Raw genomic sequence first — 17861 nt, forward strand, 5'->3', positions numbered from 1 at the left:
GGAGCTTAAGAATGAAATTGGGAGAGCCAGAAGGGGCCATGAGAAGGTCTTGGCAGGCAGGATTAAGGAAAACCCCAAGGCATTATACAGGTACGTGATGAGCAAGAGGATATGAGGTGAGAGAATAGGACCAATCAAGTGTGACAGTGGAAAAGTGTGTATGGAACCGGAGGAGATAGCAGAGGTACTTAATGAATACTTTGTTTCAGTATTTATAACGGAAAAGGATATTGGCGATTGTAGGGATGACTTATAGCAGACTGAAAAGCTTAAGCCTATAGACATTAAGAAAGAGGATGTGCTGGAGCTTTTAGAAAGCATCAAGTTGGATAAGTCACCGGGACCGGACAAGATGTACCCCTAGGCCAGTGGTCCCCAACCTCCGGGCCGCAGACTGATATCAGGCCGCGAAGAATGCAGCGGTGCAGCGGTAGCCGGAACACACCCAGCACATATTTAAGTAAAAAGCTGAAATAAACAAGCTAATTAATTAGGTGCCAGATCAAAGGCGATTGCCGATTGCATCGCCTCTGATCTAGACCAACATTTACGTGCCGGGTGGCACCTAATTAATTAGCTTGTTTATTTTGGCTTTTTTCTCAAAGATGTGCTGGGTGCGTTCCGGCTACCGCTGCACCGCTGCATTCTTCACGGCAATGTATCGGTCCGCAGCCCAGAGATTGGGTACCACTGCCCTAGGCTACTGTGGGAGACGAGGGAGGAGATTGCTGAGCCTCTGACCATGATCTTTGCATCATCCATGGGGACGGGAGAGAGATTCTGGAGGATTGGAGGATTGCAGATGTTGTTCCCTTATTCAAGAAAGGCAGTAGAGATAGTCCAGGAAATTATAGACCAGTGAGTGTTACTTCAGTTGTTGGAAAATTGATGGAGAAGATCCTGAGAGGCAGAATTTATGAACATTTGGAGAGGCATAATGTGATTAGGAATAGTCAGCATGGCTTTGTCAAAGGCAGGTGGTGCCTTAGGATGATTGCATTTTTTGATGATGTGACTAAACACATTGATGAAGGTAGAGTGGTAGATGTAGTGTATATGGATTTTAGCAAGGCATTTGATAAGGTTCCCCATGCAAGGCTTATTGAGAAAGTAAGGACGCATGGGATCAAAGGGGATGTTGCTTTATGGATCCATAACTGGCTTGCCCACAGAAGGCAAAGAGTGGTTGTAGACGGGTCATAATCTGCATGGAGGCCAGTGACCAGAGATGTGCCTCATGGATCTGTTCTAGGACCCTACTCTTTGTGATTTTTATAAATGAGGAAGTGGAGGGATGGGTTAGAAAATTTGCTGATGACACAAAGGTTGGGGGTGCTGTGGGTAGTGTGGAGGGCTGTCAGAGGTTACAGCGGGACATCGATAGGATGCAAAACTGGGCTGAGAAGTAGCAGATGGAGTTCAACCCAGGTAAGTGTGAGGTGGTTCAGTTTGGTAGGTCAAAAATGATGGCAGAATATAGTATTAATGGTAAGACTCTTGGCAGTGTGGAGGATCAGAGGGATCTTGGGGTCCAAATCCATAGGACACTCAAAGCTGCTGCGCAGGTTGACTCTGTGGTTAAGAAGGCTTACGGTGCATTGCCCTTCATCAATCGTGGGATTAAGTTTAGGAGCCGAGAGGTAATGTTGCAGCTATATAGGACCCTGGTCAGACCCCACTTGGAGTACTGTGCTCAGTTCTGGTCACCTCACTATAGAAAGGATGTGGAAACATAGAAAGGGTGCAGAGGAGATTTACAAGGATGTTGCCTGGATTGGGGAGCATGCCTTATTGGAACAGGTTGAGTGAATTCGGCCTTTTTTCCTTGGAGCAACGGAGGATGAGAGGTGACCTGATAGAGATGTATAAGATGATGAGAGGCATTGATCGTGTGGATAGTCGGAGGCTTTTTCCCAGGGCTGAGATGGCTAACATGAGAGGGCACAGTTTTAAGGTGCTTGGAAGCAGGTACAGAGGGGATGTTGGGGTAAGTTTTTTATGCAGAGAGTGGTGAGTGCGTGGAATGGTCTATAAGGAGCTGCTGCTTTCGTTCCTTAACTCAGTCTCTAAGGATCTTCAGCTCGATGCATTTGATGCAGATGTAGTTACAGGGGGATTGGGGAGCTCCCAAAGTTTCCACATCTCACACAAGGAAGATACTGCTAACTCTGGATCCATTCTCAGCGCACCAGCTATGTACTAACAGGAAAAAAACATACTAAAAATGGACTTAGAATCTCTTCCGGATGCTTTGCCCAAGCCTGTTCAGCTAAAGCATGGACACTCTATCACTATCCACTCCCACAATGGCCGCTCCATTAATGACCACTCCATTCACACCTCACTTATTTTTAATTGGCCCCCGCCGAGTGCCTGATAGATTGTTATGATTGTAGCCCGCTGAAAAGCACCGAAAGCACCCGAGCACTTTTTAAAACCTCGGGCTGGGGTATCACCCATGAATGACCTCTTGCAATAATTGCAGCCCACTGCAAAGTCCCAAAAGCCCCCAAGACAGCCCAAGCTCTTTTTATACCTTGAGACGCCTCACCAACAAACGACCTTCCGTGCTGATTGCAGCCTGCCGAAAAGTCCTGAAAGCACCCAAGCTCTTTTTAAACCTCGCATTGTATCGCCAACAAACGACCTTTCACGATGATTGCAATCCATCGACAGGCCCCAAGCCCCTTTTATACCTCACGCTGCCTCTCCTACGAATAACCTCTTGCACTGATTGCAGCCCGCCAAAATGTAACATTGTATTGGTACATTTCACAAATAAATGTACACAAATGTAACACCGAAAATGATTTCTCTGTGCCAGTCTTAAAAAAATCATTCCTATTTGTGAATGTAATGGGTGACACTTCCAAGTGTGATATTTGTTGGAGAGCTGCTTCTACAATTGTGACATTTACACACATGAAATGGGCAGTAAGCAACTTAGACCTTCCATTGTACTGATTTGAGCACAACTCGGTGCTGAGAAAGAATGGTGTGAATTGAAATTCTGGTTCCAATTTTCATGGCAACATGAATAATTTCCTCCGTTATTTTTTTTTCAGCGGGTGCTTGCTAGATGTGCTGGCTTCATATGTGTTATTCACGGGAGTGTTACAAGGTTGGAGAAAAGTTACTGAATGCACAGTAAGAGAAAAATCAAGCAAGGCCAATGTGGACACATTGGCACCCTGAGGCATGTAGGCATGCAGTACTACAAGATAGTTTGGTGACATTAGCCACTTTGTATCATTTAAATCATATCTTAATAATAAAGTTTTGATATTAAATATTTTATATTTTGTAAATGCAGGTTAATGGTGAAGTCTTACAAAATTCATGTACATAGAAAAAGCTATTGTATGGAAAGTAATTGACAAATTTCACACCCACTTTTCCACAACCCCACTTAGATTGTCAGGAAAAGGTCAACATTCACAGCAATAAAGCCATCAGGACTCATTTCATTAGGCCCTGTGGATGAGTTAACTTAAACACTTCTGTTTTTGAGAGAAAAAATGTTCACAGGACATGAGCATCATTAGCATTAATTATCTGGTTCCCTAAGTGCCCTTGAACTGAATGTCTGCAAGGTTATTCCAGAGGGCAGTTAAGTACCAATCTCATTACTGCGAACCAGAATCACAAATATCCCATTAAGGAGAGAAGACTTCCTTTCCTTAAAGGATTTTAATGAACCAGAAGGGCATTCACAATTAAATGATATTTTCTTGGATATCATTATTCATGCTCATTTTTTAATTTCAAGTTTGTTTAATGAAGATCCCTGGCTGTCATGGTGAGATTTGAATGGGAAACAATGGTATGAATTCTGGAGCGGACGCAGAGAGGTTTCACATGGAGATAGACAGGGTAAATGAGTGGGTGAAAATATAGCAAAAGGAATATAATGCTGAAATTTGACAGAAGATGCAGAAAAAGCAGAGGTTTGTTCTTGTAAATGGTGAGAAGATTGAGAAGTGCTGGTGCTCAGTTGCACCCGGATGTTGCACAGGGAGAGTTAACACGTAGATTCACAAGCAATTAGCAAGACGAATGGCATGTTGACCTTTATTGCAAGAGCATTTGAGTGTGAGGGTAAAGACATTTTAATGCAATTATGCAGGGCCCTAGTGAGGCTGCTTCTGGTAAACTGAGCCACTGACCAGATCACCCAAGCAAAGGAAGGCTATGCCTCCAACAGTGGCAGTGTGATTCCTTCCACATCCTGTAAGCTGTTTGTCCATTCTCCCCGTGTCCGTTGTAAATTGTCCCGTGATTAGGCTAAAATTAAATTGGGTGATCACTGGCCGATGCAACTCGATCCATGCTGTAACACAATAAATTTTTTTTTAACCAAATTGATGCCTGAGATGTGGGGATAAACCTATGAGAAGAGATTGGGGATACAATCTCCTGAGATCGGGGAACAGGAGGCGATTTAATTTAAATTTATTCCAGGATTTAACAGAGTTTAAAGTCATTCAACACAGAAACAGGCCCCTCAGCTGATTATATCTATTCACACCATTTTTCCCATCCACTCTAATTCCAGGTACTCACAGAGGGCTGCATTCTTTTTACAAGCATGTCGAAATGTCTCTTAGAGATAGAAATTGTATCCGATTCCACCACTGGGGCGGCACGGTAGCGTAACTGTTAGTGCAATGCTTTACAGTGCCAGTGATTACCGATCGGGGTTCTATTCCCACCAGACACAGGCCGCATAGACCCGTCAGTGAGCAGCATATGCCCTCTCCCTGTGACCACTTGCCTTTCCTCCGGGTGCCACCTTCCAGAGGCGTACGGTTAGGATTAGGGTTAGTGAGTTGTGGGCATGCTCTGTTGGCGCTGGAAGCGTGGTGACACTTGCAGGCTGCCCCCAGCACAGCCCTCTGTCTGGATTAGTCATTGATGCAAAACGGCACATTTCATTGCATGTTTCAGTATTTCGGTGCTTATGTGACAAATGAAGCTAATCTTTATCACTGCTCTGCCAAAGTGTTCCGCAGAGCAACCAGTCTCTGTGTAAAATAACTTACCCTGAGACTCCCTTTAAAACTCTTTCTTTCTCACCCCAAACCTTGCCTTCTTGTATTTGATACCCCTTCCATTGAGAAAGTACTTTGCCTCTCTTCCCTATCTCTGCCCCTAAACTTCTATCAAGTCATCTCTGAGCTGCCTTTGCTTCAGAGAGAAAACCCCAGCCAATCTCTTCCCATATCTAAAGTTTTCCATCCAGCCAACATGTGAGTGAATCTGCTCTGCATCCTCACCAGTGCACACACATCCTTCCTATAGTGTGGTGACTGCACTGCTCACTGTACTCCAGTGTTTTGTACAGTAGTAACAATGCCCCAATTATTATATTAAATGTCCTGACCTATGTTTTCTTCACTAGTCTACTGACCTGTGTGCCACCATCTGGAAACTATGGACTAGGGTCCCGAGGTCCTTTCTGTTCATCAGTATCTTATCAGTTATATGTCCTACTCCTATTTGACTTCCCAAAATATATAACCTTGCATCTTTTTAAAGAGCAAGCTAGAAAAAAGTGTTCTTCATAATCAAGAATGAGCTAGTTGGGTATCTCAGCAACACTTCCTGCTCAACTGATGAACACCTAACACAGAGCCAACACACACTCCAACCCTGAGGCTTTCTGTTCAAAAAACAACGGCTAATATCCCAAAGGGAGACAAATTAAAACTTCTGCGAACTTGATTATCAGATGGGAGGGATCACAAACTCCTCGCAGGGATTGATCGGCAATGAAGGGGTAAAGTGCAGAGAACGCAATGGGTCCCTCACTGGCCTCGATAGCTACCTCAGAACCCACAAAGTTGCAGTGGAAGCAAAATCATTCTTGTTCTGGAAGAAGAATAGAAGGATGATTCACAGCCCTTGCCTTTCTGAACTATTTGCCAAAATAGAACCGCTTCATTCTATTCATACAATTCCAATCCTCTGCAATTTTACCAGTCCAGCAAGGCAGATTCCAAGAAACTGTCCTTTTCTCCTTGTGGTCCAATCTAAAATTGAGTACAGTATTGTGGAAAACAAGCCAACCTAGACCAATCTTAAATGTTTAGTTTCCAAGGCTCACAGGGAATTTATCTTCTGGTAATAAAGTAACTTGTGATCAGAGCAGTGGATCCTGAATAGGAAAACATTTGGTTTTGTGGAGTGAAAGAATAGAGGGATCCATGGCAACAAAAACTGAGCTGATAAACTAAGCTTTACTGTCCTGCAGTCAAAAACAGAAATTCCTACAGGTATGAGCTAAGCAACAGCCGAGATACTGAAATGAAATGACAGTAAATCTTGCAACATGGAAGCAGAAAGTTTCTTTAGATAATTGAAACTCAGCAAAACTCTCTGAAGAAAAGACCAGCTTGGGTTTACTTATTTTTGAGTTAAGGACAATGCTAGCTAAGTCAGTATTTATTGTTTTTCTGCAATTAAATATAAATCACATTGGAAGGGGGACCCAGAGTCACAGATAAACCAGGGGAGGTACCCTTCTTCAATATCTTTTAGTTGTTGGATTAGGGTGTAATTGTTACATTTCTTGTAGTTTAACATTCCTATGCCTTCTTATAATTTTTTACATATCATCAATATATGTGTAATCATCCAGTGAATTTACAGTAATGGTAGAAAATAATTCTACATTTTTCTAGAAGCTTCTTAGTTTTTCTGCAGAAGATGTCACACCACTTGAATCTGGGTATTTCACAGGTTGAGGCCAGGTCATTGGCTATATTTAAGAGGGAGTTAGATATGGGTCTTGTGGTTAAAGGGATCAGGGGGTATGGAGGGAAGGCTGGTACAGGGTTCTGAGTTGGATGATCAGCCATGATCATACTGAATGGCGGTGCAGGCTCGAAGGGCCGAATGGCCTACTCCTGCACCTATTTTCTATGTTTCTATGTTACATCTTATTAATGGAATGTGCTTTATCTCTACAGTCTGAACCAGTTTTTAGTATCAGACAACCACGGCTTCTTTGTTCCTTGTTCTTGTAACCTGTAATAAAATGGCTGAAACCACCAAGTTTAATGCCTCATTCTTGACTTCTGAAAAACCTCCAGGTCAATATCACCAGATCCAACGTATGGTTCTGCTAACTACAGGGTTTCATTATTTAATTCTGGATTTTCGGTTTGGGCTTCATATTGTTACTTTGACGTTGTTCACCAGCTGGTGGGCTGGGATTTGAACCGACATCTCTGGAGAGATAATCCAAGCCACCGGATTTCTTTTTAGAGTTATAGCATAGTAACATTCCCTTCCGGCCCAGTGAGCCTGTGTTGCCCAATTAAAACCATGTGACCAACTAACCTACTAACCTGTACATCTCTGGGAGGAAACAAGGGCATCGGGAGGAAACCCCTGCGGGCACAGGGGGAACATACAAACCCCACACACACTGCGGCAAATTGACATAGGGATGCTGGCACTGTAATAGCATTACACTAACTACTGCACCAAGTGACATCCCAATTTAATCCAGAACCTTGACAACTATGTTACTGTACCCCATCGGTGCCCATCACCAATTGTTCCTTGAGAAGCTGGTGCCAATCTATTATCACAATGCAGTTGGAAAGGGCTCTTCAAGTTTGGTAATGATGAAGGACTGACAGTATTTTTCCCAAACAGAGCAGTATGTGACTTGGAGGGGATGTGGGTTTAGAATTTAAAACAGTTTTCAAACATGTTGGGTATTTTGCATTTTTTGTAAAGGCCATTGCCCTCATGATGCAAAAACAGTGACTCTATCTGCTTGCTTCAGTTAGTGCACCTAAGGGTGTTGAGATATTGTTTAGGTGGGCAATGCTATTTTGAGGGAGTGTGTTGATTTTTGGAAGAGTTGCCCCAGAGATAGCTTCTCTCAGGCAATGACATGATATTTGGCAGGGTGTCCCATGAATACAGTAATAAAATTCAAAGAAAGGATCCATAAATTGAAAACAACTGAATTAAAAATTTGTAGGCCAAAATAATAACGCAAAATTTTCTTAAATCATGTGATGAGTAGCTCACTGAACCCCTCAAGCCCCTCATAATTTTATATACCTCTATCAAATTTCTCCTCAGTCTTCCACATTCCAAGGAATAAAGTCCTAACCTATTCAATCTTTCCTTATAACTCAGGTCCTCCAGACCCAGCAACATCCTTGTAAATTTTCTTTATATTCTTTCAACCCTATTTACATCTTTCCTGTGTGTAGGTAACCAAAACTGCACAAAATGCTCCAGATTAGGGCTCCCATCTAGGTCTTGTACAACTTCAATATAACACCCCATCTCCTGTACTCAGTGCTTTGATTTACGGAGGCCAATGTGCCAAAAGTTTTTTTACAACCCTATCTACCTGTGCCTCCACTTTCAATGAATTATGGACCTGTATTCTCAGATCACTTTGTTCTACTGCACTTCTCAGTGCCCGACCGTTCCCTGTGTAAGACCTACCCTGGCTGGTCCTACCGAACTGCAACACCTCACGTTTATTTGCATTAACTTCCATCTGCCATTTTGTAGCCCATTTTTCCAGCCGGTCCAGATTGCACTGCAAGCTCTGATATCTTCCTCATTGTCCGCTACACCCCCAATCTTGGCGTCACCCACAAACTTGCTGATCCAGTTAGCCACATTATCATCCAGTTTGTTGATATAGATGACAAACAACAATGAACCCATTACTGATACTTGCTGCTCTTCACTGGTCACGGGCCTCCAGTCAGTGAGGCAACCGTCTACTACCACTCTCTGGGTTCTCTAGCTAAGCTTATGTCTAATCCAATTTACTGCCTCATGCTTTTCTTTCACCAGTGGAGGCAGGGGGGATTGTTGCTTGCTGCCGCTTATGCGCGGGAGGGAGGGGGGCTGTAGGGGGACTTTGGGGTTCCAACATTTAACTGTCATTCATTCTTTGGGACACTTCTCTGTTCTCGTGGATGATTGTGAAGAAAAAGCATTTCAGGATGGATACTGTATACATTTCTCTGACATTAAATGTTCCTTTGAAACCTTTGAAACCATTTTCCTGGTAACTTCCTCAAAAAATGCTATAGATTGGTTAGACGACTTACCACGGTAACAAAGCCATGTGATAATAATAAATCAAAACCAATACAAATGTTCTACAAAATCTGGTCACTTTCTCCTTTAGGATTATATTTTATTTAGAGATACAGGGCAAAACAGGGCCTTCCACCTCCTTGAGCTTAGCTGCTCAGTAACCCATCTATTTAACACTAGCCTGATCACAAGACTATTTCCAATGACCAATTAATCTACTAACAACTATGTCTTTAGACTGTGGGAAAAACTGGAACACCCAGAGGAAACCTGTACAGTCACAGGGGGACGTACGAATTTCTTACAGGCGGCTCTGGAATTGAACTCCAAACTCTCACACCCTGAGCTACAATCGTGTCACAGTAACGACTGGTGCCTCACGGTCGCGTTATTTGACGACTGGACCGGACCAGCAAGATGCTCTCTTAATCAATGGAGGTGAACTGTCTCCCATCTCCTTCTGAAGCACAATGTACACTTAACAAAAAATAACAATTTTTTTTTAGCATCAGAAACCACTCAATGTCATGGCAAGTTAATGGAATCGTTCAGCCGGACTGCTTACTCTCAATAGACTGAAGGTGTGAAACTAATGGCTCAATTATATGGCATTTGTGTTAGTAGGAGTTTCTATCTCAGCAGTGGCACTTTAATATAAATCATACCATGGTCTTCCGGAAGCCGACATTACAAGATACCTAAAGACGCAAATACAGCTATTGTCAACCTGGATTTTATCTAAATGTTCATGAAGCTGAATGAGAGGTGACTTGATAGAGGTGTACAAGATGATAAGAGGCATAGTTTGAGTGGATATCCAGAGACTTCTTCTCAGGGTGCAAATGTCAAATACAAGTGGGCATAATTTAAGGAGATTGGAGGAAAGTATAGGGGGGGACACCAAAGGAAAGTGGTGGGTGTGTGGAATATCCTGCCAGGGGTGGTGGTAGAGGCTGATACAATAGGGGTATTTAAGAAACTCTCAGATAGGCATATGGATGATAGAAAAATGGAGGGGTATGTAGGAGGGAAGGAGTAGATTGATCTTAGAGTAGGTTAGAAAGTCAGCACAGCATTGTGGGCTGAAGAGCCTGCACTGAACTGTAATGTTCTATGTTCTGTGTTCTAACCCAAGAAAACAGGAAATGAGGAGCCATCGAGTCCATTCTGCCGTTTAATATGATGTTGGGTGATCAATGCTGGCCTCAATTTCTCTTCTGCACCAGTTCCTCGTCGACATCAATCCTATATCTTTCAGATATTTATTCAACTTCACCTTAAATACGTCTAACAAAGTGGCCTCCACCACTCTCAGGGGCAGAGAATTCCAGAGATCCACTAACATCAGAGAGAAGAAATTTCTCTGCATTCCAGTTTTAAAGCATCACCCTGTTGTTTTGTAGCTCTGTCGCCTTGTTTATATCACTCCCATTAGTGAAAATACTCTGTCAAACCTCCCTAGGATCTTATATGTTTAAAGGTCACCCCTCATTCTTCTAAAGTCTAAGGATTATAGACCCGAACACTCTACCCTCTCTTGCTAGGACAATTCCCTCATCCTAATCTTGTTTGGACTGCCTTGAATGCCAATAGAGTGGACTCTGGTAAATTGGGCACGTTGGGACTAGTACATTTTGGCCCAATTAAGTAGCTGCCCCAGTTAGCTGAAGTTTCATGGAAATCGTTAGAAAGGTACAAAAAGACAAACTATTTAATCACTTAACTGAGTAACAAATTATGTATCTAAATTAAATACAGAACAACTTAGAACACTGCCCATGCTACTGGTGGTTGTCTGCCATATGCAACAATTACAGGAGACCTGTGCAGGACAGCTTTTGAAGTGGAAAAGTCATTGCACTGGGACAATTACACTTTGTCAACCTCGGAAGTCCCGGTCTAGTGTTACAAATAGTTGTCACAACTGGGGCCTTCCTTAGTTGCAGTAGGTGATTATGACTTCTTTGCCTTGTTATGTCCTTCATTATCCATGAGACGTTACAGAACTGCCTTCCTGGCCATTGGGTCTCACTGTTGATCTCATCCGCCCAGTGTACCAGAGCTGACTTTACATGCTGACAGGCATGTCCCTGTCTTACCGGTGTATGAGATGTACTACCAACACCTGGTTTAGCCCACCTGTTGAAGTGGTGTATCAGGGTGTGGCCACTATCACATGCCAACACCTACACCGAGCCACGGGAGAGAAATGCATGTCTGGCGGGGAGAAAAGGCAGCATTCAGGATGATTGTTGATACTTTCAAAGTCTTTGCAATTTCTCACTTGTTGAAGTAGTCCAATCTTTTCAGTTTCACTCCTGGTCATTTCTGATTTCTCCAAGCCTGAATGCTTGAACCGCAGAGAGCAAAACAGTTCTGACAAAAATCACTGTTTTTAAACATAAACACATGCAACTGATGCTGTTTGAAAACTGTTTTCCCAAAGCACAGTGTCGTGTCTAATGACCACACAAGTGCATGCAACTAAAACTAGTTAGAAACTGTTCAGCAGCAGCCTCCTGCCCCAGTGAAATGGCATAGTGTTCCAAGTAAACAAAGGGAATTCCAGCTATTTTCTAGATTTATTTTTGTCCTTCAAGAGTTGTCCCAAATAAGTGGCTGTCCCAAGTAACCGATGGCCCAATTAACCGGAATCCACGAACATTCTGCGCAACTATAACAAAACTTCTTTTTCTGAAACTCCATCTTCTTCACAGTAAAGGCCAGAATGTCACTTGTCTTCTTAGCTACATGGTGGACCTGCCTGCTGTTTTGTTTTTGTGATTCATGTACTAGAAACAGACACTGTAGATCCCCCCAAACCTCACTCATTTCTTTCTATCCAGTTAGGTAATAATCCATCTTTTGATTCCTCTTAGTGAAGTGCATGGCACCACACTACTCTGCATAAAAGTCTCTTTGTCTCTTGGTTTAGGGCAGACATTCAAACACAGATCTCCTGGTGGCTCAGATGTTACATCTGTGGCTCTCTGTGGCCCTTTTGGTTGTACTGGGCACAAGGCAGAAATGGGACTAGGGCTCAACTGTGTAGTGGCTCCGTTACCTCTGTCAACATTTCTGGGCCAGCAGGAGGCATGTAGAGTGGAAGGAGAAAAGGGCTTCAAGTGAGAGGTGTCTACAAATCTTTGGTCTCTGGTATTGTTACAGAGAATGTTGACAACCGGATTGACCTCCATTATAAAATCAGTTATAAATGGATTATTTGGTGATTGCAGGGGAAGAAATTGGCTTTTCAAAAGCAAAAGGACAATTCTCTTATTTCCTATTTCTTCCACTCACTATCCTTATATTTTTTATCAGGTGTCATATGCTACTCCTGAGGCAGCTACCGAAATAACCATTCCCACCCTATGCCCCAACCTTGGAATGTGAGGAAGAGTGACAAGATCTTTCCCCCTGTTCCATATCTTCCGGGATCCTACTTCACTGGCTGTGAGCTATAGAGACCATGATCTCAGCAAATGGAATGCTCCAACCAGCTCTAGTGCCTCCATGTCAAGGAAATGAAACCTCATGTCTATAATGCAGGGAGCGCAAGTACAAGGAAACAGGTGAGGTAAGGAGAAGGTGTCAGGCTAGGCTGTGATACCTTGCATGGGTAGCTCAGTTCAACTCTCAGCCATGAACAACTTCCGAACGGTTAGAGAGTTGATGGCTACAAAAACAAAAAGGCAAGTAAAAACTGGGGAGAAAGAGGCTTTCAAATCACATCAAAAGTTACAAATCTCATCCATGTCCTGCTGCTTGTCTAATGTGAACCACCAGCCAATATAGGAAACCTTGTGTTTCAATACCAATATTGAAAGTAGATGCTTTCTTAAATTGCCATGATTAGGATAAATTTTTAAAAAAACAATTTTGAACATCTTTGGTTCTATAAAAGCTACCCAATTTGCATGATAACTTCTGAAAGGGATGGAAATGAGTATCTGAATTCCTCTGAATGACATTTCAATAGAATTATTACCTGGGCAACTTTCTAGCATCTGCACAATTTGTTCCTGCAAAGTCAACAGAACTGGCATTCAACACGTTTTTTAGGGTATTTAAATTAAAACCCTTAAGGTTACTAACGAACCAAGTAACAAAGTCCTCACCTTCATGTCTGAAGTCTCCGTCTCCAACTTAGATAGATGGCTGGAGTTGTCCTCCAACTCTCTCCGAAGGTGGGAGTTCTCCTTCCTCAGTGCCTCGACTTGCTTTACAAGATGGTCGTAAGAAGATGTTGACCCAGACATCCTGAGCTCTTCCAAAACCTAACAGAGAAAATGCACTTAATAGTATCTTCAAAACAGAAATGGGGGGAATTGGGGAAAAGAAACCCAATAATTTCACAGGTCATTTACACCAAAGCAACGGGATACATTTAGTGAAAATGGTACAATCGCAAGGGCGATCGCATATCATTCGTATACTGTGACTATTCTACTGGAAATGACTGAGATTTGTTTCATGCTCATAATGTACCTGCCTCCACTCATTGCAATTGGTTATGAAGATCACACTGCTTTGACTGGAAAATGTTGCTGTAGCTTGTTTGCTCTTTAAACAGATTGACTGAATTGATTTAATAATAGACTGCATTCTGTGAGAAATTTGCTCACTAGACTGTATTCTGTGAGAAATATGCTCAGTTCAAAATCCCATCCACAGACAAATGTGGTGTTAGTAATTAATATTCTGATTATGAAAACTTGAAAGGTTAGGGTCAAATAGTCATATAATTTAGACCATAAGGCATAGGAGCAGAATTAGAGCATTTGGACCATCTGCTCTGCCATTCCATCGTGGCTGATTTATTATCCCTTTTAACCCCATTCTCCTGCCTTCTCCCCATAACCTTTGACATCGTTACTAAACAAGAACCTATCAACCTCGACTTCAAATATACACAATGACTTGGCCTCCACATCCATCTGTGACAATGAATTCCACAGATCCACCACCCTCTAGCTAAAGAAATTCCTCCTCTTTTCTTTTCAAAAGGGGCGTTCTTCTAATCTGAGGCTGGGCCCTCTTCTGGTCCTGGACTCCCTCACTATAGGAGACATTATCTCCACATCCACTCTATCTAGGCCTTTCAGGTTAATTTAATTTACACTGCTTAAATTTATGAATTGCAGACGTGTCTGCCATGAGCTGATTTTAGGTCTAATAACTTTTTTTTGCCGTTTATCCGCTACGTGAGGGAACTCACGCAGCAGTACAACCCAACTCATCTTGCCCCAAACTGTAACATTCCCTGTTGTTTAACATGATGCTCATCGCCAAGCGACCTAATCCGAACCTCTTTCAATACCTACAACTTGAAGTTTATAACATCAGCCACTGAATGGTATTGGCAGTGAAAGTTTGGTTTATATTTGGAAAAACATGAGGAATTCGAGGTTTTGATTCAAAACACCAGTAAATCTGTTCCTGACAGATGCTGCTCGATCTTCTGAATTCCTGCAGCAGATTATTTGTTGTTCTAGGTTTCAGCATATGCATTCTCTTGTCTCTTTTAGTTTATATTTGTTAATTTATCATGTCTGGGGCTATTGGAGGCGGTGATGGCAGCTCTTTAAGCTCCTCAAACAAAATCGGGAGATAATTTACCTGCCAGATCGTATACTTCCTCCAAGAGGACCACATGTGGTTTGGAGGCTTGTGTGCCTCAATGACCCAGAGAGCTACGTTGACTGGAGTCAGGGCCTTGTGCTTTGGATCCTGGTAGAGTCACTCATGTCAAACAGGTCAAAGGGTAGAGGCCAGGCTAAGAGTGGTTCAGGGGTTCAGAGGGCTAACAACCCTGACTGGTCAAACAATATTGTTATGGAAACAGCAATGAAAAACCCTTCTACATCTGACTGTGACAGTATTCCTGAGTCTCCACCTGGGACTTGCTTGATTGACAGTGGTGAAAACTGAGAGGAAGCTACTGATATGATGAAGGAAGCCCTGAACGCCGCCAGAGATGGAGGATCTTCATTTTTGCTCAAAATCCCAGTGGGGTAATGGGTAGTAAGTAAGACTCCCAAGACGCTGGAGGAACTCAGCAGGTCAGGCAGCATCCGTGGAAAAGATCAGTCGACATTTCGGGCCGGAACCCTTTGTCAGGACTGAGTGTTGCTTTGACCCCAGCATCTGCAGATTATTTTGGGCAGTAAGTAAGATTGTGCAAGTATTTACTGAGCCTCTGAGATTAGATACATTTTAACAATTGAAGCCAACATGGGAATTTAAATATTCCAATCACATTTATTAGTGCCAAAACTACTTTGCAGAGCATTAAATTTAAAAAATAGGCTACTACAGTGTGGCCTGTAATAATGAAGCCCTTATCCAAATGAAATATGCGCCAAGTCATTTGGAAGGAAAAACATCTCCTTTAACCACTACAGAACGTAAACTGAGAGCTTAACGGTTAGCATATGATTTAAAGGGCCAGCGTCCTGGTTCAATTCCCAGTGCTGTCCGTAAGGAGTTTGTATATTCTCCTGGCAAATACATGTGTTTCCTCATGGTGACCTGCTTTCCTCCCTCATTCCAAAGATGTCCCGGTTAGTAACTTAATTGGTCACATGGGTAGGTCTAAAGGTTCTGTTACCGAGCTGTGCCTCTGAATAAATATATAATACTAAACATGGTCTCTGCGTACGAGACTCCTGCTCTCTCTCTCTCTGCACCTAATATTGCTTCTTTCAAAGATTTCTGAAGTGTTTTAAACTTGGTCATTTGCTTAAATGGGGAGGGGAGGAGAAGATGACGACGCGACGCAGCGTGTGCGGCCGCTCCAAATGATATCGTATTTGTGAACTAGGATGCCATGCACGATCCTGATTTGATGGAGACAGACGTGAAGAAGCATGGAGGAACATCTGGAGAAACTTCTGAAATTCCTGCTTTGCTGCCGCTGCTACTGTGCGATCGAGAATCTCCAGAGGGGAAGGCCCCAAATCCTCGGCTTTGCCTATTGCCTGTTGCCGGGGATGGGGTCGAAGCACTCGGCAGAGATGGTGCTCGGTGTCGGAGGGCTGGTCGGAGGCTCGAAGTTTTCGGACAGACTCGGAGTCGGTCTGTGGTTGGGTGCTTCCAGGATGCTGCATCGGCAAGTTTGCGGCGCTGGAAGCTCATGGAAGGGAGTTTCTCCCTTCAACCGTCTGCGTGAGATGATGGGACTTTCGAGAGACTTTGAGACTTTTTTTTTACGTGCCCATGGTCTGTTCTTCATCAAATTACGGTATTGTTTTGCACTGTTGTAACTATATGTGGTTTTTGTCAGTTTTTTTAGTCTTGGTTTGTCTTGTGTTTCTGTGATATCATTCTGGAGGAACAAATTGTATCATTTCTTAATGCATGCATTATTAGATGACAATAGAAGAGGACTGCGTGTCCTCATAATCTAATCTAATCTAAAATAAGGCCCCCTCCCCCTCCCACTTTCAATTCTCTGACTATCTCTTCTTTCAGTTAGTCCTGACGAAGGGTCTCGGCTCGAAACTTCAGCTGTACCTCTTCCTATAGACGCTGCCTGGCCTGCTGTGTTCCACCAGCATTTTGTGTGTGTTGCTTGAATTTCCAGCATCTGCAGATTTCCTCATGTTTGCACTCTAAGGATTGACTTTTTGTAATAACATCCCTAATCCCTGCAACTGCCACCAGTCCTATACGTCTGAGTCACTTAGCTCCCTCCAGCTCTTGTCTTTTGGACAACCTTTAGTGAATACGTCTCACTATTAACATCCAAGCTTTCAGCCATCCAATATGCTAAACTTTGCAAGTCCTTTCCAAACCTCTTGGTGTCTCCTCTGCTTAGTTCTTCTTGGATGATCTTTAAAAGTTACCCGTTTAGCATTCACCTCCTTCTGTTTTTCACTGATGACTTAAAATATGACGGAATGTAGAGCACTGAAGCTTGCCAGTTGAACATTTATTCAAGATTGCTAATTATGCTCGAGCTACATCTCCTCCTATCCATTTATCTCACCCAGCTGTCTATACCACACCAAAGATGCTACAGAATTGTTATCCATTTTCTATTTAAAATTCTATGAAACAAAATGTCTTTGAAAGCTCAATCCATAAAAATGATAGGGGACTACAAAAGACAAGTTATCATAAAACCATAAGACATTAAGACATAGAAGCAGAACCAGGCTATCCAGCCCAATCAGTCTGCTCTGCCACTCCACCATGGCCAACCCACCATTTATCTCAACCCCATTTCCTGCCTTGTCCCCATAACCTTTGATGCCCTCACTAATCAAGAGCCTATCAACCTCCACTTTAAATATGTCTGGTGACTTGGCCTCCACAGCTGTCCATTACAATGAATTCTACAGATCACCACCCTCTGGCTAAAGAAATTCCTCCTCATCCGTGTTCTAAAGGGATGCCCACTTGTAGTCTAAGGTTGTGGCTTCTGGTCCTAGTCTCCCCCACATCCTCCCCACATCCATTCTATCTAAGTATTTCAATATACAACAGGTTTTAATAAGATCCCCCCCTCATTCACCATTTTGGAAGAATGAATTTTTACCTATCCAATAGGTTAAAGTGGACTTTATTCTTTTCAACACCAATCTACTGTATATTTCCAAGATTTAATTTCAGATTTTCACTAAAAAAGGGGTAAATGAAACAAGAAATTATTTCAAGTTCTGTACACCCAGATTACATGAGGAAGCTATGTTTTTCTGACCTGCATCTTCGAAGGGTTAATATTCATGGTTACAGACAGCTGAACTTTTCTATCATTGACACATTTATAG

General features: G+C 42.7%; 1 protein-coding gene across 1 annotated transcript in view; it reads right to left on the reverse strand.

The window, feature by feature from the left end:
- apc2 (APC regulator of WNT signaling pathway 2) overlaps positions 1-13346 on the reverse strand; it is a 165365-nt gene extending 152019 nt beyond the window's left edge. The window contains exon 1 of the mRNA XM_072243853.1: positions 13206-13346. Within this exon, the coding sequence (XP_072099954.1) occupies positions 13206-13346 (141 nt within the window). The remainder of the gene's footprint in view (positions 1-13205) is intronic.
- Between the last annotated feature and the right edge of the window lie 4515 nt (positions 13347-17861).

The sequence above is a fragment of the Mobula birostris genome, chromosome 26, assembly GCF_030028105.1.
Source record: "Mobula birostris isolate sMobBir1 chromosome 26, sMobBir1.hap1, whole genome shotgun sequence".
Classification (NCBI taxonomy): Eukaryota; Metazoa; Chordata; class Chondrichthyes; order Myliobatiformes; family Myliobatidae; genus Mobula; species Mobula birostris.